The sequence below is a fragment of the Thermobia domestica genome, chromosome 2 (genome assembly GCF_964235325.1).
Source record: "Thermobia domestica chromosome 2, izTheDome1.hap1.1, whole genome shotgun sequence".
Classification (NCBI taxonomy): domain Eukaryota; kingdom Metazoa; phylum Arthropoda; class Insecta; order Zygentoma; family Lepismatidae; genus Thermobia; species Thermobia domestica.
Genome location: NC_137455.1, coordinates 251,414,364 through 251,434,736, shown reverse-complemented (window position 1 = coordinate 251,434,736; position 20,373 = coordinate 251,414,364). Strand labels below are relative to the sequence as shown.

Here is a 20,373-nt window from a genome sequence, read left to right as displayed (position 1 = left end):
ATTATTTCTAATTTTTAAAACATTTATTCTTTTGAAAATTGTCGGGAACATAACTATCCTCTCATGAGTCGGAATCGAAGAACTGATTTTATAAATCAGAATCCAACGATATACAGGTTGTTCTATCACTGAGTACCGTGTTCAGAAAGGTATTAAATACGTTGTACAATGATAGTATTGGATTTGAGGTAGTCTTTTTTAGTATTTTGTAAATTAATTGTAATAATGTATATTCTAATCAATGAAAATTTATACGAAACTTAAATTACATAAGCCAACATCTTTAAACACATAAGGTATTTTATTTCATTGATCTTATGAACAGGTAGGTTATAAGAGTAACAATCCGCTATTATGTAAAGCTGTCCGATTATGAAAGAAAAATTTACGAAGGCGAAGCGATGGTATCTACGCTTCGCGGGGCTTTTCGCGGAAGGAAATAATGTTTTCTTTGACATTGTTGTGTTTTGGATATACAGAAAAGAAATTGAACACTGTTAACAACAAGGTTTAACTAGTGTCATGCAGAAGAAGAAGAGGAAGAAGAAAACATTTGTCATCTGATAATGCTCTGTGCACTATTACTACATACAGCCATTGTGGAACAGTCATCGAAACCCTACCCAGTGAGCTCACACTGAGATAATCCACCTCCTTCCAAGGAATTTAGAAATACAAGTAGTATATGGGTAAAGGAATATGTTATCATTATCAGAAAAAGACAAACAACAATAGACCCAATCTGCTAGCTAACAGGGTATTTTGCTTTATATGTAGTATATAAATAAATAACTTCTTCCAGCAAAATAGAAACTGTCAGTCATTATTGGCAATGGGTGATATCTTTTAGAGCCCAAAAATTCATTTTTTTTTTTCGATTTTCTCAAACTACGTATCAGAGATTATCAGTACGCATAATATTGCCATGGAACCTGAGCTCCAGGTGTTCAATAATGTTGAGGTATTGGATTAGACAGCCCAGTGCCGTTGCAATATAGTTTATCCCAATGTTAATGATACCACATCTTAACAGGATCAGAAATGTGAAATGGCTTATTGTAATCTTGAAATTGGCGCCACTGGCCAGAAACATCTAGACTATAGGGTGAACGTGGTTACTTAGAATGTCCACAAAATGATTATCAGTAAGCCTAATCACAAGACCTTCGGAATACCAGGAAATTGCTGTTAATAGTCTCACACAACCGTCAGCATGTTTTACGATAAAAGTTGACAGTTTGAAGCATAAGCTTCTTACGCGTCTTTTAGGCCATACATAAATACGTTCTGTTGTTGGGAATAAGGTAAAACATGACTCATAATCGGCCGTCCACTTTGCATATTCTGGGTACCATTTTCGTCGCGCTAAGGCGTTGTTGACTATGATGAGCGGTTTGAAAATTACAACGTTTGTTCAAGTTATGCAGTTCGCGTTAAACTGTGATTGTCATAATAATCTGTTACAAGTACTGATTGAATTCAACAGACACTCTTGGCGCATCCGCTGTCCTTGGTGACAAACCTCTTTTAACGTTTAGCAATGCTTGACACTGAGAGTTCTCTTCCATTCACTACTACTCTTCACTGAGATTGTTTTGTCATGAATTATGTAGACCATTATAATCGTAGTGCTGCTGCTCGGGTACACCTAATGCATTTGCCACCGTAGATTCACTTGAGTCAAAAAACACACACCCACAATTTATCCTCTTTGTTTGAGACTGAGAGATCTCTCCCATTTCTGCATCATGATCTCTGCGCGCTTTAACACTGCCCAATGATTTTGCTCTTTAGGAGTTACAATCTTCAAACACTCACTAACAATTGCTGTACATATATCCTCAATATTACCACGTGAGGGCTGCGGTGGCTCAGTGGTAGAGCGTTCACCTCTAGTGCATGGGATCTCTGGTTCGATCCCAGCTCGAACCAAGTGAACTTTCTGATGGACAAACACCGTGTGCGTGGATCTTCTCGGGGTTCTCTCGTTTCCTTCCACTTTCTTCATTCCATCATTCATTTCTCATCATCACCGTCTCCTTTAGCGTAGCCGGTATAACCATGGGACGTAAAACTCAAAGATTTCATTTCATTACCACGTGAAATCTCTTATGTGTTTCAAACTATATGTAATATGAGAGTGGAACAGAGAAAATTTAATTTTGTGCAATATTGGAAACAGTATTCCAATTGATATTGTTATGAAATTATTTACTAAAGAACTTGTTAAGTCTCGTTTCATACGCTGAGTATTGGTATGGAAAGTTTAACTCCATTAACCAAGTAATCATCTTTCCCCATATGTTTCGCAATGTACAATTGTTTTCCAGAGAAAAAAATACTGTACTGTGTCAGTTAGTTCTAAAATCTGTTGAAACTAGCTTTATCATAAATAAATAGATAAAAATAGTCAGTTCTGAAAGTATCGTAATCGAAAATGTTTTACTTCCACACAAGACAAGGAGTGTTAAGTTGCAGTTCAAGAATAGCCAGAGGCGGACTGGGAACACAAGGGCCCACCTGGAGAATGATGCTTAAGGGCCTTGATGAGTACTGAGTTGGTCTGAAGTCAGGACTGCCCTTTTAGGAATGAATCTTTAGCTGGAGACTTAGATGGCTAAAGCCCCGCCCCCGTGTCTAATAATAATCTTTAGCCAAGTATTATTTCGCTTTCTTCATTTTCTACTGTGTGAAAATCTTTGCAGTGAATCATACATGTCCCTTCAAAGCAATGACTGTTTATATTGAAAGAATCTGAATATGATGCGATTCCATCTTCAAATTTAATTTTCAAGAATGGTAGATGCAAATGAGTGAATAAATTATAATAAACTTAATTTTATCGCGTAAAATAATAGTCTATCTTTGAAGATTTGTTTACATGATATATAATTAACATTGAGTAACCATCCAATTATAGAGGTGAGAAACAAGAAAGTAAGATTTTGACAACACAGAAAGTTTAGAGAAACGGTTTTAAAACATTTTTGATAAAGCACACTGAGTTTGATAAATAATTTCTTGTTGACTTCTTAAGCACTAATTAAATTGGAACATTACTACCATATATTAGCATTACAGCCTAAAATATTTTTTTCTACTAACGGCAGTTAGGAATCACCCTCTCAAAATCAAGAAAGAAAAACGGAACGAACAACACGAACTTTTGATGTAAAAATTCGCATACTTATTGACTACATAGAGGTGATAATGCATTTGTCAGTCATGTCTTTGATGTGTTTTGCAATTCTTATAAAATGCGTGAGTAATGAAGTTCATTTATCAAACCAATTTTTACAGAAGCATTTTTCTAAAGAGAAGATTTCCCAATTTGATCGATAATTTCATCATTAGAGATTTTTTTGCAGAACACCCTTCCGATAGCCATAAGCATAAATGATTCCAGAATATGATTTGATAAAGAGAAACGTGTACAAGTTTTAATTAATTTACGATAACTGAATGCTCACCCATACAATACTGGAGTAACTGAAAGAGTTATCAAATATTTGTATACAGTAAACAGTGTTTGGAAAGTGGAAATATGCATGTTATACCTTAGTAGCAACCTGTAGCAACACAAGTAACACTACTTACATGGATGATTTTCGTTGCACATTTTATAAGACTAGCCTTCTGAAAAAAAGGCAATGTATTCCTCAGGTTCGCTTTGGCCCTCCGAGGCACTACACTTAGTAGAACTGTCGCATTCTGCAACATCTACGTCAGATTGTGTGTTAGTACAGTCATCATTATTTCCTTTATCACAGTAGTCTAACAGAGTTTTCCGGAGTTTTTCCCTTAAATTTTAGCAAAAGTCAACAATTCAAATTTCAAATTTTCATGCCCAACTAAACATTTTCAGCTATCTCCTGCAAAGCACCTTCTGAAACGCCTCATTTAGTAAATCAGTAAATCGGCGAGGATCAAGACAAGAAGCATGAAAGATTAATTTTGTTGTTTTTAAATCTATCGTTTAATCTACCCTGGATTTATATCCCGATGCCAACACCCCGCAATATTCGCAAATGGGCCCCTGTTAATATTCGTGCACTGTTGTTAGGTATATCGAATTAGAAACTCTATCTTGCTATGCCCCTTCTTCTTTATCGACTTGGACTTTTAAAAAGCTATGATTACATCAGCAATGGAGACTTCCTTTTATCCGAGTTTTGGAAATAAGTAAAAAAAAAAAAAAAAAAAAGAAAAAAGAAAAAGAAAAATAAATAAATAAATAAAAAAAACCATAAGTTAAAAACTAAAGATTTGCAAGAAAGGAGTGGTGCCTTTCCATTGGGGTCCACTATTTCCCGTGTACTTTATATATACGATAAAAAGAAATTATCCCAATCTAATGCCCTGTTAATTCCCACAGCTTTGTAATGTCTTTGTTACTCTTGGATAAGAACATAGAGAATATTCCATAAAAATCCTCCTACAGTAAGGAAACCATTTTAGACATGAAGTTGGAAACGCAAATTGAAGCGTTGGAAAGGACCGGGTTCCTTGAGCAGAGCGGTGATGTTAGAAATCGGTCCCGTGGCCTGAAACCCAAGAATTCGGGCCCTATATGTTTGGGCTCAGATCCCTTCTCTTCGATATCAAATATATTGCGCTGTACCTTACTGACATGCAGGATCAGTATTGTCTTGTAATGTTCGATTGAATGACATTCAGGCAACATAATAGGGAAACTTACTTTTTTGAGCAAAAAGCATGGAGAATATGGCATCAGCATCCTTTGGGCCCGATTTCTTGGGCTTCGGGCGCCGGACCAGATTTACGACATCATCGATGTGCTAAGGGGAAACCTACGCTTTCCAACGCAACCACCCACGTCCAAAAACTCCATGCTTCGTTGGTGAATAGAAGGGACCCGACCCTATACTTTCGGGGTCCGATATCTGGGAACATCAGGCCCCGGACTCGATTTGTGACATCACCACTGCGAAAGGGGACCACGTCGTTTCCATTGCAGCCTCCCACATCCAAGAACTACATATTTCATTGGTGGATAGAAGGGACCTAAGCTCAAAATTTCGGGGCCTGATTTCTGGGGCTGCAGGCCCGTTTTCTGATATTACCGGTGTGCTCAGGGGACCATTATTTATCGTCATCACTCGGGTCCAAGAACTCCATGTCTGACACGGTTTCCTTACCGTAGGAGAATCAGCTCTATGCTCTTTATATGTTATCGATTGCTCATCACATTATTGGATACATAAATTATAGACGAGATTACATTTTCTAGTTAATAACTTACGTACATTTTTGAGACTTTTTATTATCGTATTGATTTTTCAAAAAACAAGGCTACGGGTTGGGCAGGGGGGCCCCTTTCACTAGTGCCCTCCCTTCCCTAGCACTGCTGGCCCATTAGTTACACCGCTGGTTTCTGTATACGAGAAAGGAATTTTGAAATAATTATAGCTAATCGAGCAATATCATAAGTGATTTTGCAGACTGCAGGGCCCACCCGGAAATTTCCGGGTATCCGGGCGGCCCAGTCCGTCTCTGAGAATAGCTAAATTGCGTTCAAACAATTTTTTCTTCTAAAATTTTATTATTTCCATTTTGCTTGTTTTACGTTTCACGACAACTATAATATAACTTTATATAACAACCAGCAGGTACAAAAAATATTTTAAATTGGTTTGCAATGAAACTATTAAGTACAAACAGAGTTGTGGCACGTAGAAACAAGTTTTACCATGTTTATAGTACGTAATTTTATGTTATGTTTTACTTTGTGCATAATTTTATGTTACTTTTTACTTTGAACAGGTAGTTGAAATATTGCGAACGACAGAATTATACTCTCCTCAGTTAATGGAAGAAAAAGTTCGCAGCGAAGATCCTGTTACAACCGACCTCATTGGCGCTTTATTGTCCGTACGTACTGCTTTGATGTTACTACCTTTTGAGTACATAATTGATAATAGGCTAAAAGCGAAATATATTAGTCATAATCTTACGTGCAATTTAAGAGCATGTTGATGCATAATTTAACGTACGAGCTCGTATAAACATTGACTGTACAATTAGTCTCACCTACTTGTTATGAAAATTCTTACATTTTGATTTGTTATTATATATGAAGCTCAGCGTTTCTTGAAGTATAGAATTTCCAATATTTACGTATAATCTGATAAACAAATAAATGTAATGTAGTACTTTTTATGTGTTTGATATCTGCAACCACTCCAGATCTATAGATGTAATGTTAAGAGAACGAACGACAATGTTAGGCTTTCAGACAACAGTTTCAGTGGAGGGTGTGATTTTTCTAATAAGGAGGGCTAGGAACTTGGAAACAATGTAACATCTTCTTTGTTTGAAGGGTACACAAATCCCTTAGCTGTAGTTGAAGTAGGTAGCCAGAAGAACGAATTTTCCTCCCGTGTAAGTGTCAAGAGGCATAGACCACGGAAAAGAATGAAAAAATACGAGTAAACAGCTGTCTGCTTATGCGTATAATTTGCAAATATTAAAGTGATGGGTATTTGTGATATCTCTATTTGATACAAATATTGGTTATTTTTACTTCAGCCACTTATCTCAAGCTCTTTATACACCCACTCTATCTGGACGGTTTATAGTATAATTTATAGTGTTATAGTAGAGAATTTCCGTCCTTTCTTTTCACGTACTAAATGCAAAACACACGAGAAGTCCAATGATCCTATAGCTTGTGCGTGTATGAGTGTGGACATTGAAATAAGGACGGCCTCAACATCTTTCATGTGTACATTTAGATCTGTTTTAACAATTTCAGTTAATAAAATCTGTGCGTAAGGAGGGACGTGGTGTGGGATTTTGTATTTGCATCCTTATGCAACACCAAGGTTATGAAGGGGAGGGCCTACTGTTAACGAGAACTCTAAATCATAATCAGGAGTTAAATCTGTTGGAGGTGGTTGGCGCACAGATCATTAAGCAAGATCAACCCACACAGTACAGGACGCACCCCCTTCCCTCACACAATATCATGCTTCCAAGAGAACTGGATTACAAGACCACGCCACCAGTATCAGTATTAGGGCGAAGCGAAAAAAATTGGCAGTACAACATAGCTTGCTATCAGAGTATTCATTGGTTTCCTTTTACTATCCATTGTATTCTCATTCCATTTTGTTAATCTACGTTCGAACTCGTGATATTTGACATACATGATTCATCTAAAACTTGTACTGTGAATAACTCGGAAATGAAAGATAAAATCAATGTGCTGTTCTTACAGACATCAAGTGTATAGAAGAGCTGAGTCAAATAGGGTTTTACAAAGCACATTGTAATATTTTTTTTTAAAAATAGAACAATGCCTTGGAATGTTATGTAAAGGAAAGTACCAGAGGTGATAATGTCAGTGCTGTAATATTCAATTACAGTTGAGGTAGCATAAATTTTGGGGAGGGGGTCCGAGTAATTTTTGACCATACTGTGTATTATTAGATTTTACCACATAATTTTCGGTTTACGTATTAAATCCGTTTGTTCCTTGTCCAAATCAAAATTAACTCAAGAGCTTCAGAATAATTAGGAAAAATTATATTTCGGGGAATAATTTCTTTATTTATATATTATTTCATCTTAAATTTCTGTATATGGGCACCTCAATTGGATGATTATTGAAATTATACATTTTTATTTCAATGTAAACTATAGGTCAGTAGTTGGGCAGAATTTTCCGAGTTTGTCCACAAATCCAATATTTGGCAGAATATTTTCGACCCCCCCCCCCGCTTCGTCCCTCTGAGATGCTTATATCCTGCTAAAATCCGGTTTGATCCAGTTTTTACCATTTTTCATTCGCTTTATATTTTCCGCCGTGAAAATTCTCGTGCTATGATTGGAAACTATATTCTATCTCAGTATTTTGGCGCGATTTACCTCGTCTTCGTCTGGTAGCAGCCGTCGAGTAAACAACGTAGGTCGCAGCGATGCAATAAATTCATTAAAAGAACCAGATTTCTGTGAAATAACAAGGTAAAATTAGTTTGCGTTAAGAAATAAACCAGTTGGAAGCCAGTAGGAGTCTTAGAATATTGAAATCATATCAAAAACAGACTGAAATCAGTGAAAGATGGATTTTCAAGTTACGTACCAGGATCGCCATATTTGATTTCATAGACAGGTTTAAAATGCATTGGTTTTCCTGTTTTGAGCGATTTTCAAACTAAGATTTGGTGCTTTAAAAACGTTTCACATATTCTTTTTACCCTCAAAATTTCATTTAGGTTTCGGTAGCCTGCCCAATATAGTTTGTGTATATAGTATATGTGATTTTTTTTTATACATGGCGGTATATGGTTTAGTGTTCAATATTAAAAAGTCAGAATAAACTTCTGTAGGGACTTCTATTGTGCTCTTAAATTGACAGCTTCCAACACATCATGGGTTGAATAATTTCGTAAAGGTTCCTTTCCCTTAATAGTTTGATATGTCCCTCTGGGGCTATAAATAATAATCTGATAATTGCAACGAATGGGTTAATTTGAGTGCAAGGGCCACCTGGCCCGTACTATTTCCCTTCTCTCCTTTAGCATCAGAGTCAGTTGGAAATGTGGTGATGATAGTGATTCGTTTAGTATCTATATGTAGAATTTAAATTTCTGTAGTGATAAGTATTAGTATGTGTAGTTTTAGTTCGTATGTGATGTAGCACGTATGTGTGTATTGATGTATGTGTGAAAGTGTTATTAACCTGTTTAACCACTTCAGTGTGGGTGGCGAATTAACTCGTGTCTTCAAAACGCACCTGCTGTGCAGATGGCGTATATATACGCTTTCATTTTGCTTTGGCTATTTTGTATTGCGTATGGCGAATATACTTTCCCATAGTATGACTAATGTTATTCCCGACAATATTTAGCGAGTTTGCTAGGAACCCCAAGAGACAACACAGCAAAATTGGGCTTGATCTGTTGAGGCATTCCCAAATTTTGTGTAACCTAATCATATGATGATGATGATGATGATAACCATAAATACAACAATGACTAGTTATAGTAGCTAATTAGAAGCAACAAAGATCATAATGCCACAAATTTCATTGTGATTGCTTGAGAGGTTCAAAAGGCCACAAATTTCATTGTGATTGCTTAAAATAGTGGCATCTGAAAATTACGCACTGAAGGGATTAAGGACAGTGTATTGTTGATTCATAACTATTCATCTCTTCTAGCCTAACATAATAAGTAAATTCGTCCGTAATGCAAAGCTATTGTGATTTTGCATCGTTATTTCATAAGACACAACTTGTAGTTAGCTTCTAATAGAGTACAAAGCACTTTTTCCAGTACAAAGTTTATTGTCACATTGTGGCGCTCTCTAATCGCTAATGAACATTCACGCGTCCAGAGCCGTTTGTTTATCAACATATTTAAGACAATTAGTAAAGTTAAAATTGCTTAATTTTCGTTAATATTTGAAATTATGTGGTAGGCACAGTCCGTATGTGTAGTGAAATCAATAAAGTACCTTACTAGTTGTCTATTTTGAGGAGCATTATCCGTTCTGTAGCGAAATAATTAAATAATTAACAAAAATAAACTTTACTTTTGTGCTTAAACACAAGCCAGTATACATGACGCTATCCCCATCGTCAGTTCATAGTTTCAAACTTTTCCTTTTTTTCTTTCGGTAATTAATCTCATTATCGATGTCAGACTACGAGTATATTTATCGAAGAGTACAGTAAGTAATATTGAATTCTACTTGCGTATATACGACCTTTAAGCTATGAAGTGTAAATATAATGTGGCTTGTATTGAAAGAGTTGAATTTTGGTTCATGCGAGTTCTCATGTACCGGTCGGTGCACAAGAATTTCTTTAGTGGCATGTAGATTTTAAAGTATGGAATGTGACTACTTTGGACAGTCTTGGGTATAATTAAAGAATAGTGTGTCTAAAAATGAATCTGTGATATAAAAAGTATATAAATATAAATGAGTAGTAATGATAATAGTATATATATTTGGTCTAGGAATTAATTCGTGCGGTTGGTACGCACACATTGAAGCTGTAGTACAAACACAAAATACATAAATACCTTAAGAAAAATATTGTCCATCGCTAGCCACCACTTTCGCCCATCTGTCAGGCAATGTACGGATTCCGTGGCGAAAGAAGTCCTCATCCTTGGAAGCGATCCAGTCAGAGACCCATGTTTCGATATCTTCTGAAGAAGTAAACCGCTGTCCAATCAAATCGTTGTTCATGCAATCGAACAAGTAGTAGTCCGAAGGAGCAACGTCTGGTGAATACGGCGGGTGGGGTAAAACTTCCCATCCGACATTTTCTAAATAGGTTTTGACCGGTTTTGCGACATGTGGGCGAGCGTTATCATGTTGAACAATAAGTTTATCATGTCTGTTCTCCCATTCTGGTCGTGTTCTGGCCAGAGCTTGCTTCAAACGCATTAATTGTCGTCGATAACGTTCTCCATTCATAGTTTCACCCGGTTGCAGCAGCTCATAGTACACCACACCTTTCATATCCCACCATATGCACAGCATAACCTTTGCACAGTGAATATCTCGTTTTGGTTGTGATGGACCTGGTTCACCTGGTTTCACCCAGGCCTTTTTTCGTTTAGGGTTCTCGTAATGGATCCACTTCTCATCACCCGTAATAATTCGATGCAGAAACCCCTTTCTGCTCTGTCGTTGAAGCAGCAATTCGCAAATGGTTTTTCGTCTTTCAACGTCTCTGTCTTTCAATTCATGTGGAACCCAATGTGACATCTTTTGAATCATTCCCATGGCTTTCAAGCGTTTGGAGACTGTTGTTTGATCAACGCCTAATGCTGCTGCAAGTTGTTCCTGCGTTTGACACGAATCCTGCTCGAGCAATGCTGTCAATTCTTCGTCTTGAAATTTTTTTGGCTGTCCAGCTCGCTCTTGGTCTGCCAAGCCGAAATCACCACTTCTAAACCGTGCAAACCACTTCTGACACGTTCGCTCAGCTAGAGCATGGTCACCATACACTTCCACCAAAATACGATGACTTTCAGTCGCACTTTTCTGCATGTTAAAGTAATGCAGCAGGACACCCCGTAAAAACACCTTATCAGGCACAAATTGCGCCATGTTCACTTAACTACAAACTGGTGTTGTTGACGCTTTAATCCACTGCCCTATACTACGAACGATACGCGATGACAGGGGTTTGCAACACATGTGTGGATACACGGAACTGTGGGACGCTCCGTTCGTTGCGCCATCTCTTGTCCACCCGCACGAATTAATTCCTAGACCAAATAGATAGATAGATAGATAGATAGATAGATAGATAGATAGATAGATAGATAGATAGTGAGTGTCATTAAATGATAGGACACCTTGATGTATGTATATGAGCCCAGTATATTCTTTGCCACTTGTTAAGAATTGCTAAGGTATTGATTGTTTATATATGATGAATGTTCGAGCAGTGACCCCTACATTAGAAATTCGTGTGAGGAAGTATGTGGGAAAATGATCGACTATGTTTTTACTTCGTAGCTTGACATACAACCGTAATCGTGCGTAATAACTGCTTATCTGGTCTGACGATATGAGTGGCGTGTATGTAGTAAATGTTTTTGGATAGTTTAAAAGTAACTACAGAACAGTATAGCTGTTTTCATAATTGGTACAGTTTAAGCATATGCGACTAGTCTTATACTCGCGATAGTACTTGATTGCTCTGAGATTTTTTCAACGTCATTCTACTAAACCGAGTTCATCACTGTTCGTAGAGGTGACGGGATGAGTAAGAGTAAATAGCATAGTAGATTTATTACAGTAGAATCTCATTATTCCCGTACCGGAGCGTCAAGGAATCCTAATGTCCATGAATCTTCACTTCTTTTATTTCTAAAGGTATAGTATTTGAAATTAGTTGACGCCTCAAGATGTAGCGAATCTTGCGGACTGGGACCGACTGGCAAAATCTGGCTTCTATTAACTTGCCAGTACAAAATTATTTAATTTATTTTGGCAAACTCCAGTTAGGATTTTCTTTATTTTATTGACTTCTACACTAGTTTTCCACTTTAACCTGAACTCTTCTCAGTTGCTGAGGGGTCGGATAATTTTTTTTATTAGAGATTCTAAATTAAGAGACTACACGTCCCTTCCGGTAGTTCCGGGGCTCCAATGGCGTTGACCGGATACAGCGTGTAATGGGATTTCCATACAGCCCTTGTCTTTGTGAAAATCTCATTCTGGGCACGGACTCGTCTCGCACTTGGAGATATATCTGAGGCCACGCATTTAGTAGGCCACCTGTTTCGGTATATTTAAATATATATTTTTGACTGTGAAGTTGACGATTGTCGTTTAAATTCGACCATTTATCTTTGTAGTATCTAGTGTTCTATCTTATTCTCCTTTAGCGCGCCTCTGTTCTCTAGCTATCTTTCTATTCTCTAAGATTTTTTTCTCAACATTCCTCCCCCACCCCCGTTTTAACTTGACATTTCTCAACCATTTAATATATCTTATTTGAACGTAAATATTCAATTGAGATGTTGCAAGCCATAATTCATAGAGTTATTCACTTTTGTCAGATATCAGGGGACCGTTTCCATCGCAATTCGACCTGCTGTAGTCGCGAGCGTTCGTCCAGTATACTATTTAACTTTGCTTCTGTTTTCTTCTACCATCTTCCGATTGAAGTTTACCTTCATAATTTTCATCGTCTCCATTCTTGTTTCTATAAGGTGTCATAGATGGCAAACTGTCAAATTTTTTGTATCGTAGTTCAGTTTACGTGTGTGCCTTATACTTTCAATGTTTATTATTTTGAAATCATTAAGGATGTAAGTGTTTACAAATATTTCGCGGTTATTTATTCGTCGTATAGTTGAATTTATTTCATTGTACATGATGTAGTGTTACAACCTAAAAATTTTTATTGAGCGGGGTAATTAATTTGAAATGGTAAAATAATGATTATGTATATTGAATTACAAATGTGTAATGAATGTAAATGTGGTATTGAAGGAAAATCGTGTAATGTTGAAATACGTTGATAAATGTGAATAAAGGGTCTTATTACCTACCCCGAGCGGTAGCGTTGGTTGCCATACTTTCGTAAAATTCGACAAATTTTAAAGTGTAGATTTGGCATATACCGCCCTACGTTCAAACCTCATCCTTAGTCTTGTAATGTAAAAAATAACTTGTATGTGTATTTTAATATCCAATATTACTCTACTAATTGCATGTTGCATGTAAACAAGGCAGGTTATCGTAACCCGAAATTATCAAGACTATCCTTAACTTCATGAACCTGAAATCTTCCCATACATTTGTATCTTCATTTCCCTTGACATATACAAACTTCTGAATCTCAAATAGTGTGTCATTTTAGTGATCGTGATCTTGGTGGGAAGTGACTAACAGCCTCTGCAATGTCATACCAATTATCCTTCGAGAGTGGTATCAAAAACCTCGACGAATTCAAAAAAAATTAGTTCCTATAACTCATACGAATATGAGTATGAGAGTGCGAGTGTGCAATAACATATAATATGACGATAATTTAAGAGATATTCAGTTAACTAAATAATAAATGAAGTAATGAAATAAATGAGTTAGTTAAATTGAAGCCAATGACAGAAATCGTAATTCACTAATAGATAAAAATATATGAATAAGTAATCCTGTAAAGTGAAAATGTGTTAGTAGTAAATAAATACTATGTTCATCTTCGAATAAAAACTACATGCATTGGACGCCAAATAGGTGCCGTAAGGACACTTGAAGTAAAATGTTATGTGAAACGACGAGAAAAGACTCGTTTAACAGATTTTTTTTTGAAAAACCTTCTTCATATACAAGATATGATTCGATGTTACAAATGTTCAATTCGTATTTTATTCTTTTTAAAAATATTTTTATTTCCTTTCCAATATTAAATTTATATTGAAATAATTTAACATTATATGTATAATGATATAACTATATGTACACTGATTTGCATGTAATTAACATCTTATTTGTGTTTACTTTGATAAGTGTAATAAATGTTATCGAACTGTAGCTAGGTGATGGTTTTTCTTCTAAGCAGATTTACCTGTATCAATACATTGTCCTATATGCTTGTGTATGCGTGAATGAGTAATAACTTTAGTTTTAAGTGGTAATCTCTAATGTTGGTTTAGAATAATAACATTTCTTATGTATGTGTATGACTATAATATGTGTGTATTGATTCATCGTCGAGGTCATGAAGGATAACTAATTCTAAATTAATCCAAATCAACTCTAAAAGGCCTCTGGTGCTTGGGGTCCCGGGTTCGATCCCAGCCCCCGACAAGTGAACTTTTGGTGGACAAACACCGTGTGCGTGGGTTTCCTCGGGGTTCTCCCGTTTCCTCCCACTTTATTCATTCCACCATTTCATGCATTACTCATCACCGTCTTCTTTAGCCCAGCCGGCATAACCATGGGACGTAAAACTCAAAGATTTCATTTGATTTTTTCGACTCTGAAAGGCAAGCCGAAACAACAGAATAAGCTGGGATAACAACAGTCTTTTCAAGAATTTCAGGAACTCCGATTTATGGAAAACATGTGTATCACTTTGAATTTTTTTCCTTCCCTGTCTAACTCAAACGTGTGTTCGACCTCCACTATGTACAATCAGTTACTGGATGAAAGTTATTTGATACTCAGAAATAACAGATAAGCGAGTAAATTAATACTTCTCATCATCTGGGCTGGGTCAGGGTAACTCCAACTTGTGCAGCTACCTGGATCTAGGTCTGAGTAGTATGAGGGAACATATGTCTCATCAGGAACAATTCGGAATTGATTTCCTTAACAACAAAACTCGGATACGAAGCACCACTTAATATCTGTTTAAGCTTCCTTACTATGTTTCCATAATTATCTAGTATTTCTTTATTTCTATTTTCTTTTCTTCCTCTTTTATCTTCTGTATTAACCATATACTATCCAACATCCCTTTCCTGCAACGTTTTGTTCCGATCTCTCCCTACCTATAATATATTTCTTTTCAAGGGCTCACTAATCCTCTTTCTTCCTTCTATGCCCATTTGTTGTTCTCTCTCTTCTACCTCCTTGACTTTCATATATCTCTTTATCAGTCTTTCCTACCTTTAAATAAAACTGAACAGGGGTCGTGACTGGGAGTTGTCGCAATAGGCTCTGTCAATAAATTCAATTAATTCTCTCTTCGGAAGTCCGATATTAAGTAACTAATAATGAAACATATGAAGAACCGAAAAATGAAAATTATTTTAGTTCATTTACTGAATTAACAAATCGAAGTTCAAGTTGGCGACAACTAGGAGAATCACGTTATTTTTCTCAATCACGACGTTTATGCTTCAGTGGTGTTTATTGTATGTGTCTACTCCAAATATATCAGGAAATGTCGTTGAAAGACACAAAGAATGAATACCAATGCTCTATTTAACAGTACAAGTACGTAAAAAGCATCATGAGCCAAACTATGTTTAGACGTTTCCAACACAACACACATATTCACAAATAATCAAATAATGTCCATTAGTTACACGACAAACCTCCAGTCTATCGTATGAAGATGATGTAGCATTTTAGTCGAAATTGAAGAACAGACTGCACTAATACGGCATTTCATATCGTCTATAGTCGTTGGTATGGCCTTATACACGATGTTCTTTACCATTCCCCAGAGAAAAACATCTAAAGGGGTCAAATCGGGGGAACGGACTAGATAATTGGCAGATCTTCTTTCAATCCAACAATAACGAAATATTTCATTAAGACAGATCATAGTGAGTCTTACCCTGTGGGCTAGACAGCCCTCGTGCTGGAACTCCATGTTCCCTCTTGTCTCCAATGGAATATCTTCTAACATCGGTAGGAAAGATTAATTTTAGTAAATTGATATACTTTTGAGAATCTAATACGTCTTTAATGAAGAACGGCCCTGTGAATGTTGACTCAATATTCCATTTTACATATTTACACTCCACGGACGCTGTCGTTTCGCTTGATGCAGCCAATGAGATAATGACAGGCCAGTAATGGATGTTTCGGATGTTTTCCTGTCCATGATAAGTAAATGTTGCTTCATTAGAAAACAAGATACAAAACAAATCAGGTGGATTCTGGCTTACTGCCCATTCGCAAAATTGTTGACGAATACAATTATTTCCATGTAGCTCTTGGTGGAACTTGCGACAGTGGAAAATACGAACGACTCTTGTCTGACTCAGACCAGAACTGTGGTGGAACGTGTACTAACATGGGGAGCTACCGCGACTACAGCTACAACATTAACCTTTCTTGCCATGCTATTCACTTTTTTTTCCGTACTACGACGAGGTATTACATTTCTTTTTTCCCTTAGATGGTTAAAAATGTTCATAATATTCCAACAAACATAAAAGTTAGTTTATGTTTGTTGGGGTGTTTCTCGACGTACATCGTACATGCAGCTCAGCATTCTTACTATATTCGCCGAACACTAACATTATGTCCCTTTGTCACCATTCGAAAATACCATGTTCTTGAGCGAATCCAATACGTCTACTTCGCTAAATTATCTCAATGAGTGATGAGGGTAGTAGGAAGCACGTACCTAACCTCGAAACACAACATGGAGAACATGGTGGTTCGTACTTGTACTGTTAAATGGGACATTAACAGTCGTCTTTCATTTCTTTCGACAATATTTCATGATGTAGTTGCACAAGATAAGTACAATAAACAGTATTGACATTCTCACCAGTTGCATTTTCCTTTACTGATATTCCAAGACAATGTCCCATATAAAGTATTTTTTACAGAACCTCATTAGACTGTTTTTTTTAATTTTTAATGGGTTACAAATATTAGCCCTTCTATACACTTGACGTCGTCTGTTAAAAAACATCGCATCGATTGTATTTTCCATTTCTGACCTATTTGCTGTGCAAGTTTTACATGAATTATTGTGTATACTGTTGGATGAGTTCATTTAGAATGTTGTGTTACTCTTCAAAATAATATTTGTAATAAATATGAAAATGTTCCAAAGGTAGTAATAAAAGAAGCAAAGAAAATACACGTCAAATAGAATAATTAAGCCAGATAATAGAAATAAAATCTTATAGGAAATATATAGTATATCATATTATATACGTATAGGCGAACTGACAGTACGATAGTTCACACTAAAGAAGAATCGATATGATATAAAATCGATTATTTCCATTACTTATGGTATATAACGTATGGCAAGTAGTAAATGACCAATCAAAATCAACAAAACACTCCAGAAAATTTGATATCACGACAGTTAACTTCTAGTGGATAAGAAGTAAAAAATAAATACCATATAGCAAATCTATTTATTCATTTAATTAAATTATTATTGTTTATTTGATTATATTTGTGTATTTATTTCTTTTATTCGTGCCAATGTTGTAATCTATTCAAAACGTTCTGGACCTGTAGAACTTAACATAAAGTAGTGTACACGCACTGAAAATGTACTTCAGATCCATCACAGAACCAGAAATGAAATAATTGTTAAACAATCAAAACGAATATTCCCCACTACCTACTTAAAGTGTATATCAAAAATCTATTTGTACCATTAACTAAGGCAGTTGATCTCTTGAAGCTGGAACATTTCCTGAAGAGCTTTAACTTGCAAAAATAAGGCTTATATACAGAGAAGTTCAACTACTGACTCAGGAAATTACCGTCCCATCTCTATCCTATTTACATTTTAGAAAATTTTAGAAAAAAATGTGTATAACAAATTAGTACACTAACATAGGATGATGTTTCCATAACCAAGCATAGTATATTATCGTAGTCTGCACCATGTACATGTAAGTACAACAATAGGAATAATTATTAATTAGTAAGGCAGATCCAGTAATATGGGGTTGGAGATTTACAGAAGAGCATTTTACCTGATTGCAGACGATGAATTATCAACACGGCATAGGTTGGTTTTATTCACTATGTTGCCAATGCAAAGAGAAAGACAGAGAGAGAGAGAGAAAGCGGAAGAGGAATGGGGAGGGAAAAGAGTTACGTAGCACTAACAAATACTCCTGCAAGTGGCATGGTTTGGCTTGGCATATATATTGCTCTTTTGTTCCAATGTAGATGAATTTTAGTAGTGCAATAAATCATATACTGATCTCTAATGGTTTCATGGTATTCTCAACCTGTAAAAGACATTTATTTATTATTTTTTTATTAAATATTAATTTCTATTACGTATTTTCAGTCTTATTTCTGAAATTCGATTTCGTAAATTACGACTTAAAATATTTAAATATAACATATTCCAACCATTACTTCCGTCAGTAGATACATAATTACCTCTTAATTAAGATTTTATGGTAAGGATAAAAGAAAAGTTAAAACATTGTATATATTAGTGGTGACGAGCACAGGGGAAGAGAAAGAAATGTTTCGTCTCAAGTGAAAAGAATGAGCTCATCCCTTATTCTTAACAGACTTCAGGCCGAAGCTTTCTTTAATGTTCCATAATTCAACGAAAATTATCGAGATACATAGTTCTAATTTGGAGTAGGGTAGGTTAATTCATTATTTTTTTTTAGTCCATCTCAACCATAAACAACAGGAATGATTCATAAGTCTCAGAGAAAATACACACAGAGTCTAAATTCAGCTAGAATTCTTACGAAGGTTATGATGAAAAAGTAATGTTAATCTCATTGTGTATACGTGCGAATTTTCCAGTTGATATCAAATTTGCTTCCTTGTAACTCCTTCATATTTTACGACTTCAACTTTAACCAGTATGATGCTTCAAGGAAAATATACGCAAAGTTTCGTATAAATCATAAAATGTTTACGAAAGTTACCATGGAACGGATACACGCACAACACATATAAACACAGATACGAAAACACACCTTTTCGTCCTATATATCCAATGCTGAAAGCTCTTATGCTTTCGCTTGCTTCATCTGTGGTACATTGTAACTTGATGTTTCATACTTGTAAGCGCAACTTTTAATTTAAATCTTTTTCTTCGTGTCTTTATTTCTTAATTAATGAGTTTGTAGCGATGTAATCATATCAAGTTGTCTTGCAGTTTATGTATTTGAGAAGTTGTTAAACAAATTTCTAATGATTATCTTCCTCTTTTCCAGCAAGGTCCAAAACCTTTGTACACTGGCAGAAGAAGCTCTAGTGAATCAGCTGTGAAAGCTAATACAGCACATGGTTCTCGTCCTTCCTTAACAACTTCACATGGTCCAGCTCAGCTCCAGGATTTAATGAAAACCGCTTTACACTGGGAATTTGATATTTTTAAATTAGAAGACCTTACTTCACAAAGGTATCGTGTTTACGAATAAGTACCATGTTGAAATTTAAAAGCAGGTAAAATTATAATTTGAGCTTTAGAAACTCTGGAATATACTGAGATTGTTTTCATTTTATTATTTAGACAAGGAAATTTGGAGGATAAATGATTTTATTTCTAAGCTTATGTTTAGATATGAATATTTGTTTCAGCATCGGCAAGAGTGCTTGAGAGAGATTAATCCTTACGATAATGCAAGATAGCCATATTTTAAAATATTGAAAACTTAAAATGTATTTTCGAGTAAACTCAATATATTGCAAGAGCTCTTCAGGGCTGATGATAGAGAAGGGAAAAATACGTACATATGATCAGATTTCATGTTCAGCACTAGGACCATAAGTTCATTCTCTCTACTGGAAACGAATCTTAGTTTAAACAAACGAACAAAAATCAACTTCTAAAAACCAGAATCATCTTCGTATTTGAAGATTCGAATATAATGTCTTACGCGAATGGGGGTTTCCGGTTTTTAATGTCCCTCTCCCTCTTGAGCAATACATCGAAAAAATTAATATTTTCCATATTAAGATATGTATACAAAAATACTGAAATGGTATGTACTTGAGAGCTTTGAACCCTTCTTCCCCTGAATGAAATTCTGCACAAGCTACTGTTTGAATATATAGCAATTCTGTTCTCTACTGCTCGTAAGAAAAGCGGATAAGACAGCTAAAAAAAAAAAAAACGAAAAAAAATACTAGAGATTCTGAATGAATATATTATAGCAAGTACTAACTAAGTCACTCTATGGCCTATGGAACTCTAATGCTCAATGTCGATTCACAAAAACTCACCATTGACTTCTGTTCTTAGCCAACTGGACAAAATCTATTACTGTTTAAATTAAAATCAGTTACTCAGAATATTTATATCGTAGTACGTAATTGATTTTAAAGAAGAATTAAAAAGAACAGTTATAGATTAAACGCAGTTAGTAGATTTGTTTATGTTGGTTCACATACTGATCTAACTTTTGTCTTTTGAAATAAATTTGAAACTGTAGCTTTTTGTGAAACTACGTAATTTAT

At 35.7% G+C, this 20,373-nt stretch overlaps 1 protein-coding gene across 2 annotated transcripts in view; it reads left to right on the top strand.

Moving 5' to 3' along the window:
* The window catches only part of LOC145678448 (high affinity cAMP-specific and IBMX-insensitive 3',5'-cyclic phosphodiesterase 8B-like), a 1,074,619-nt gene that overhangs the window by 1,005,962 nt on the left and 48,284 nt on the right, over nucleotides 1-20,373 (top strand). For both annotated transcript variants that reach the window (XM_081748585.1, XM_081748584.1), the window contains 2 exons: nucleotides 5,785-5,892; nucleotides 19,128-19,315. In XM_081748585.1, coding sequence (XP_081604711.1) covers nucleotides 5,785-5,892; nucleotides 19,128-19,315 — 296 coding nt within the window. The remainder of the gene's footprint in view (nucleotides 1-5,784; nucleotides 5,893-19,127; nucleotides 19,316-20,373) is intronic.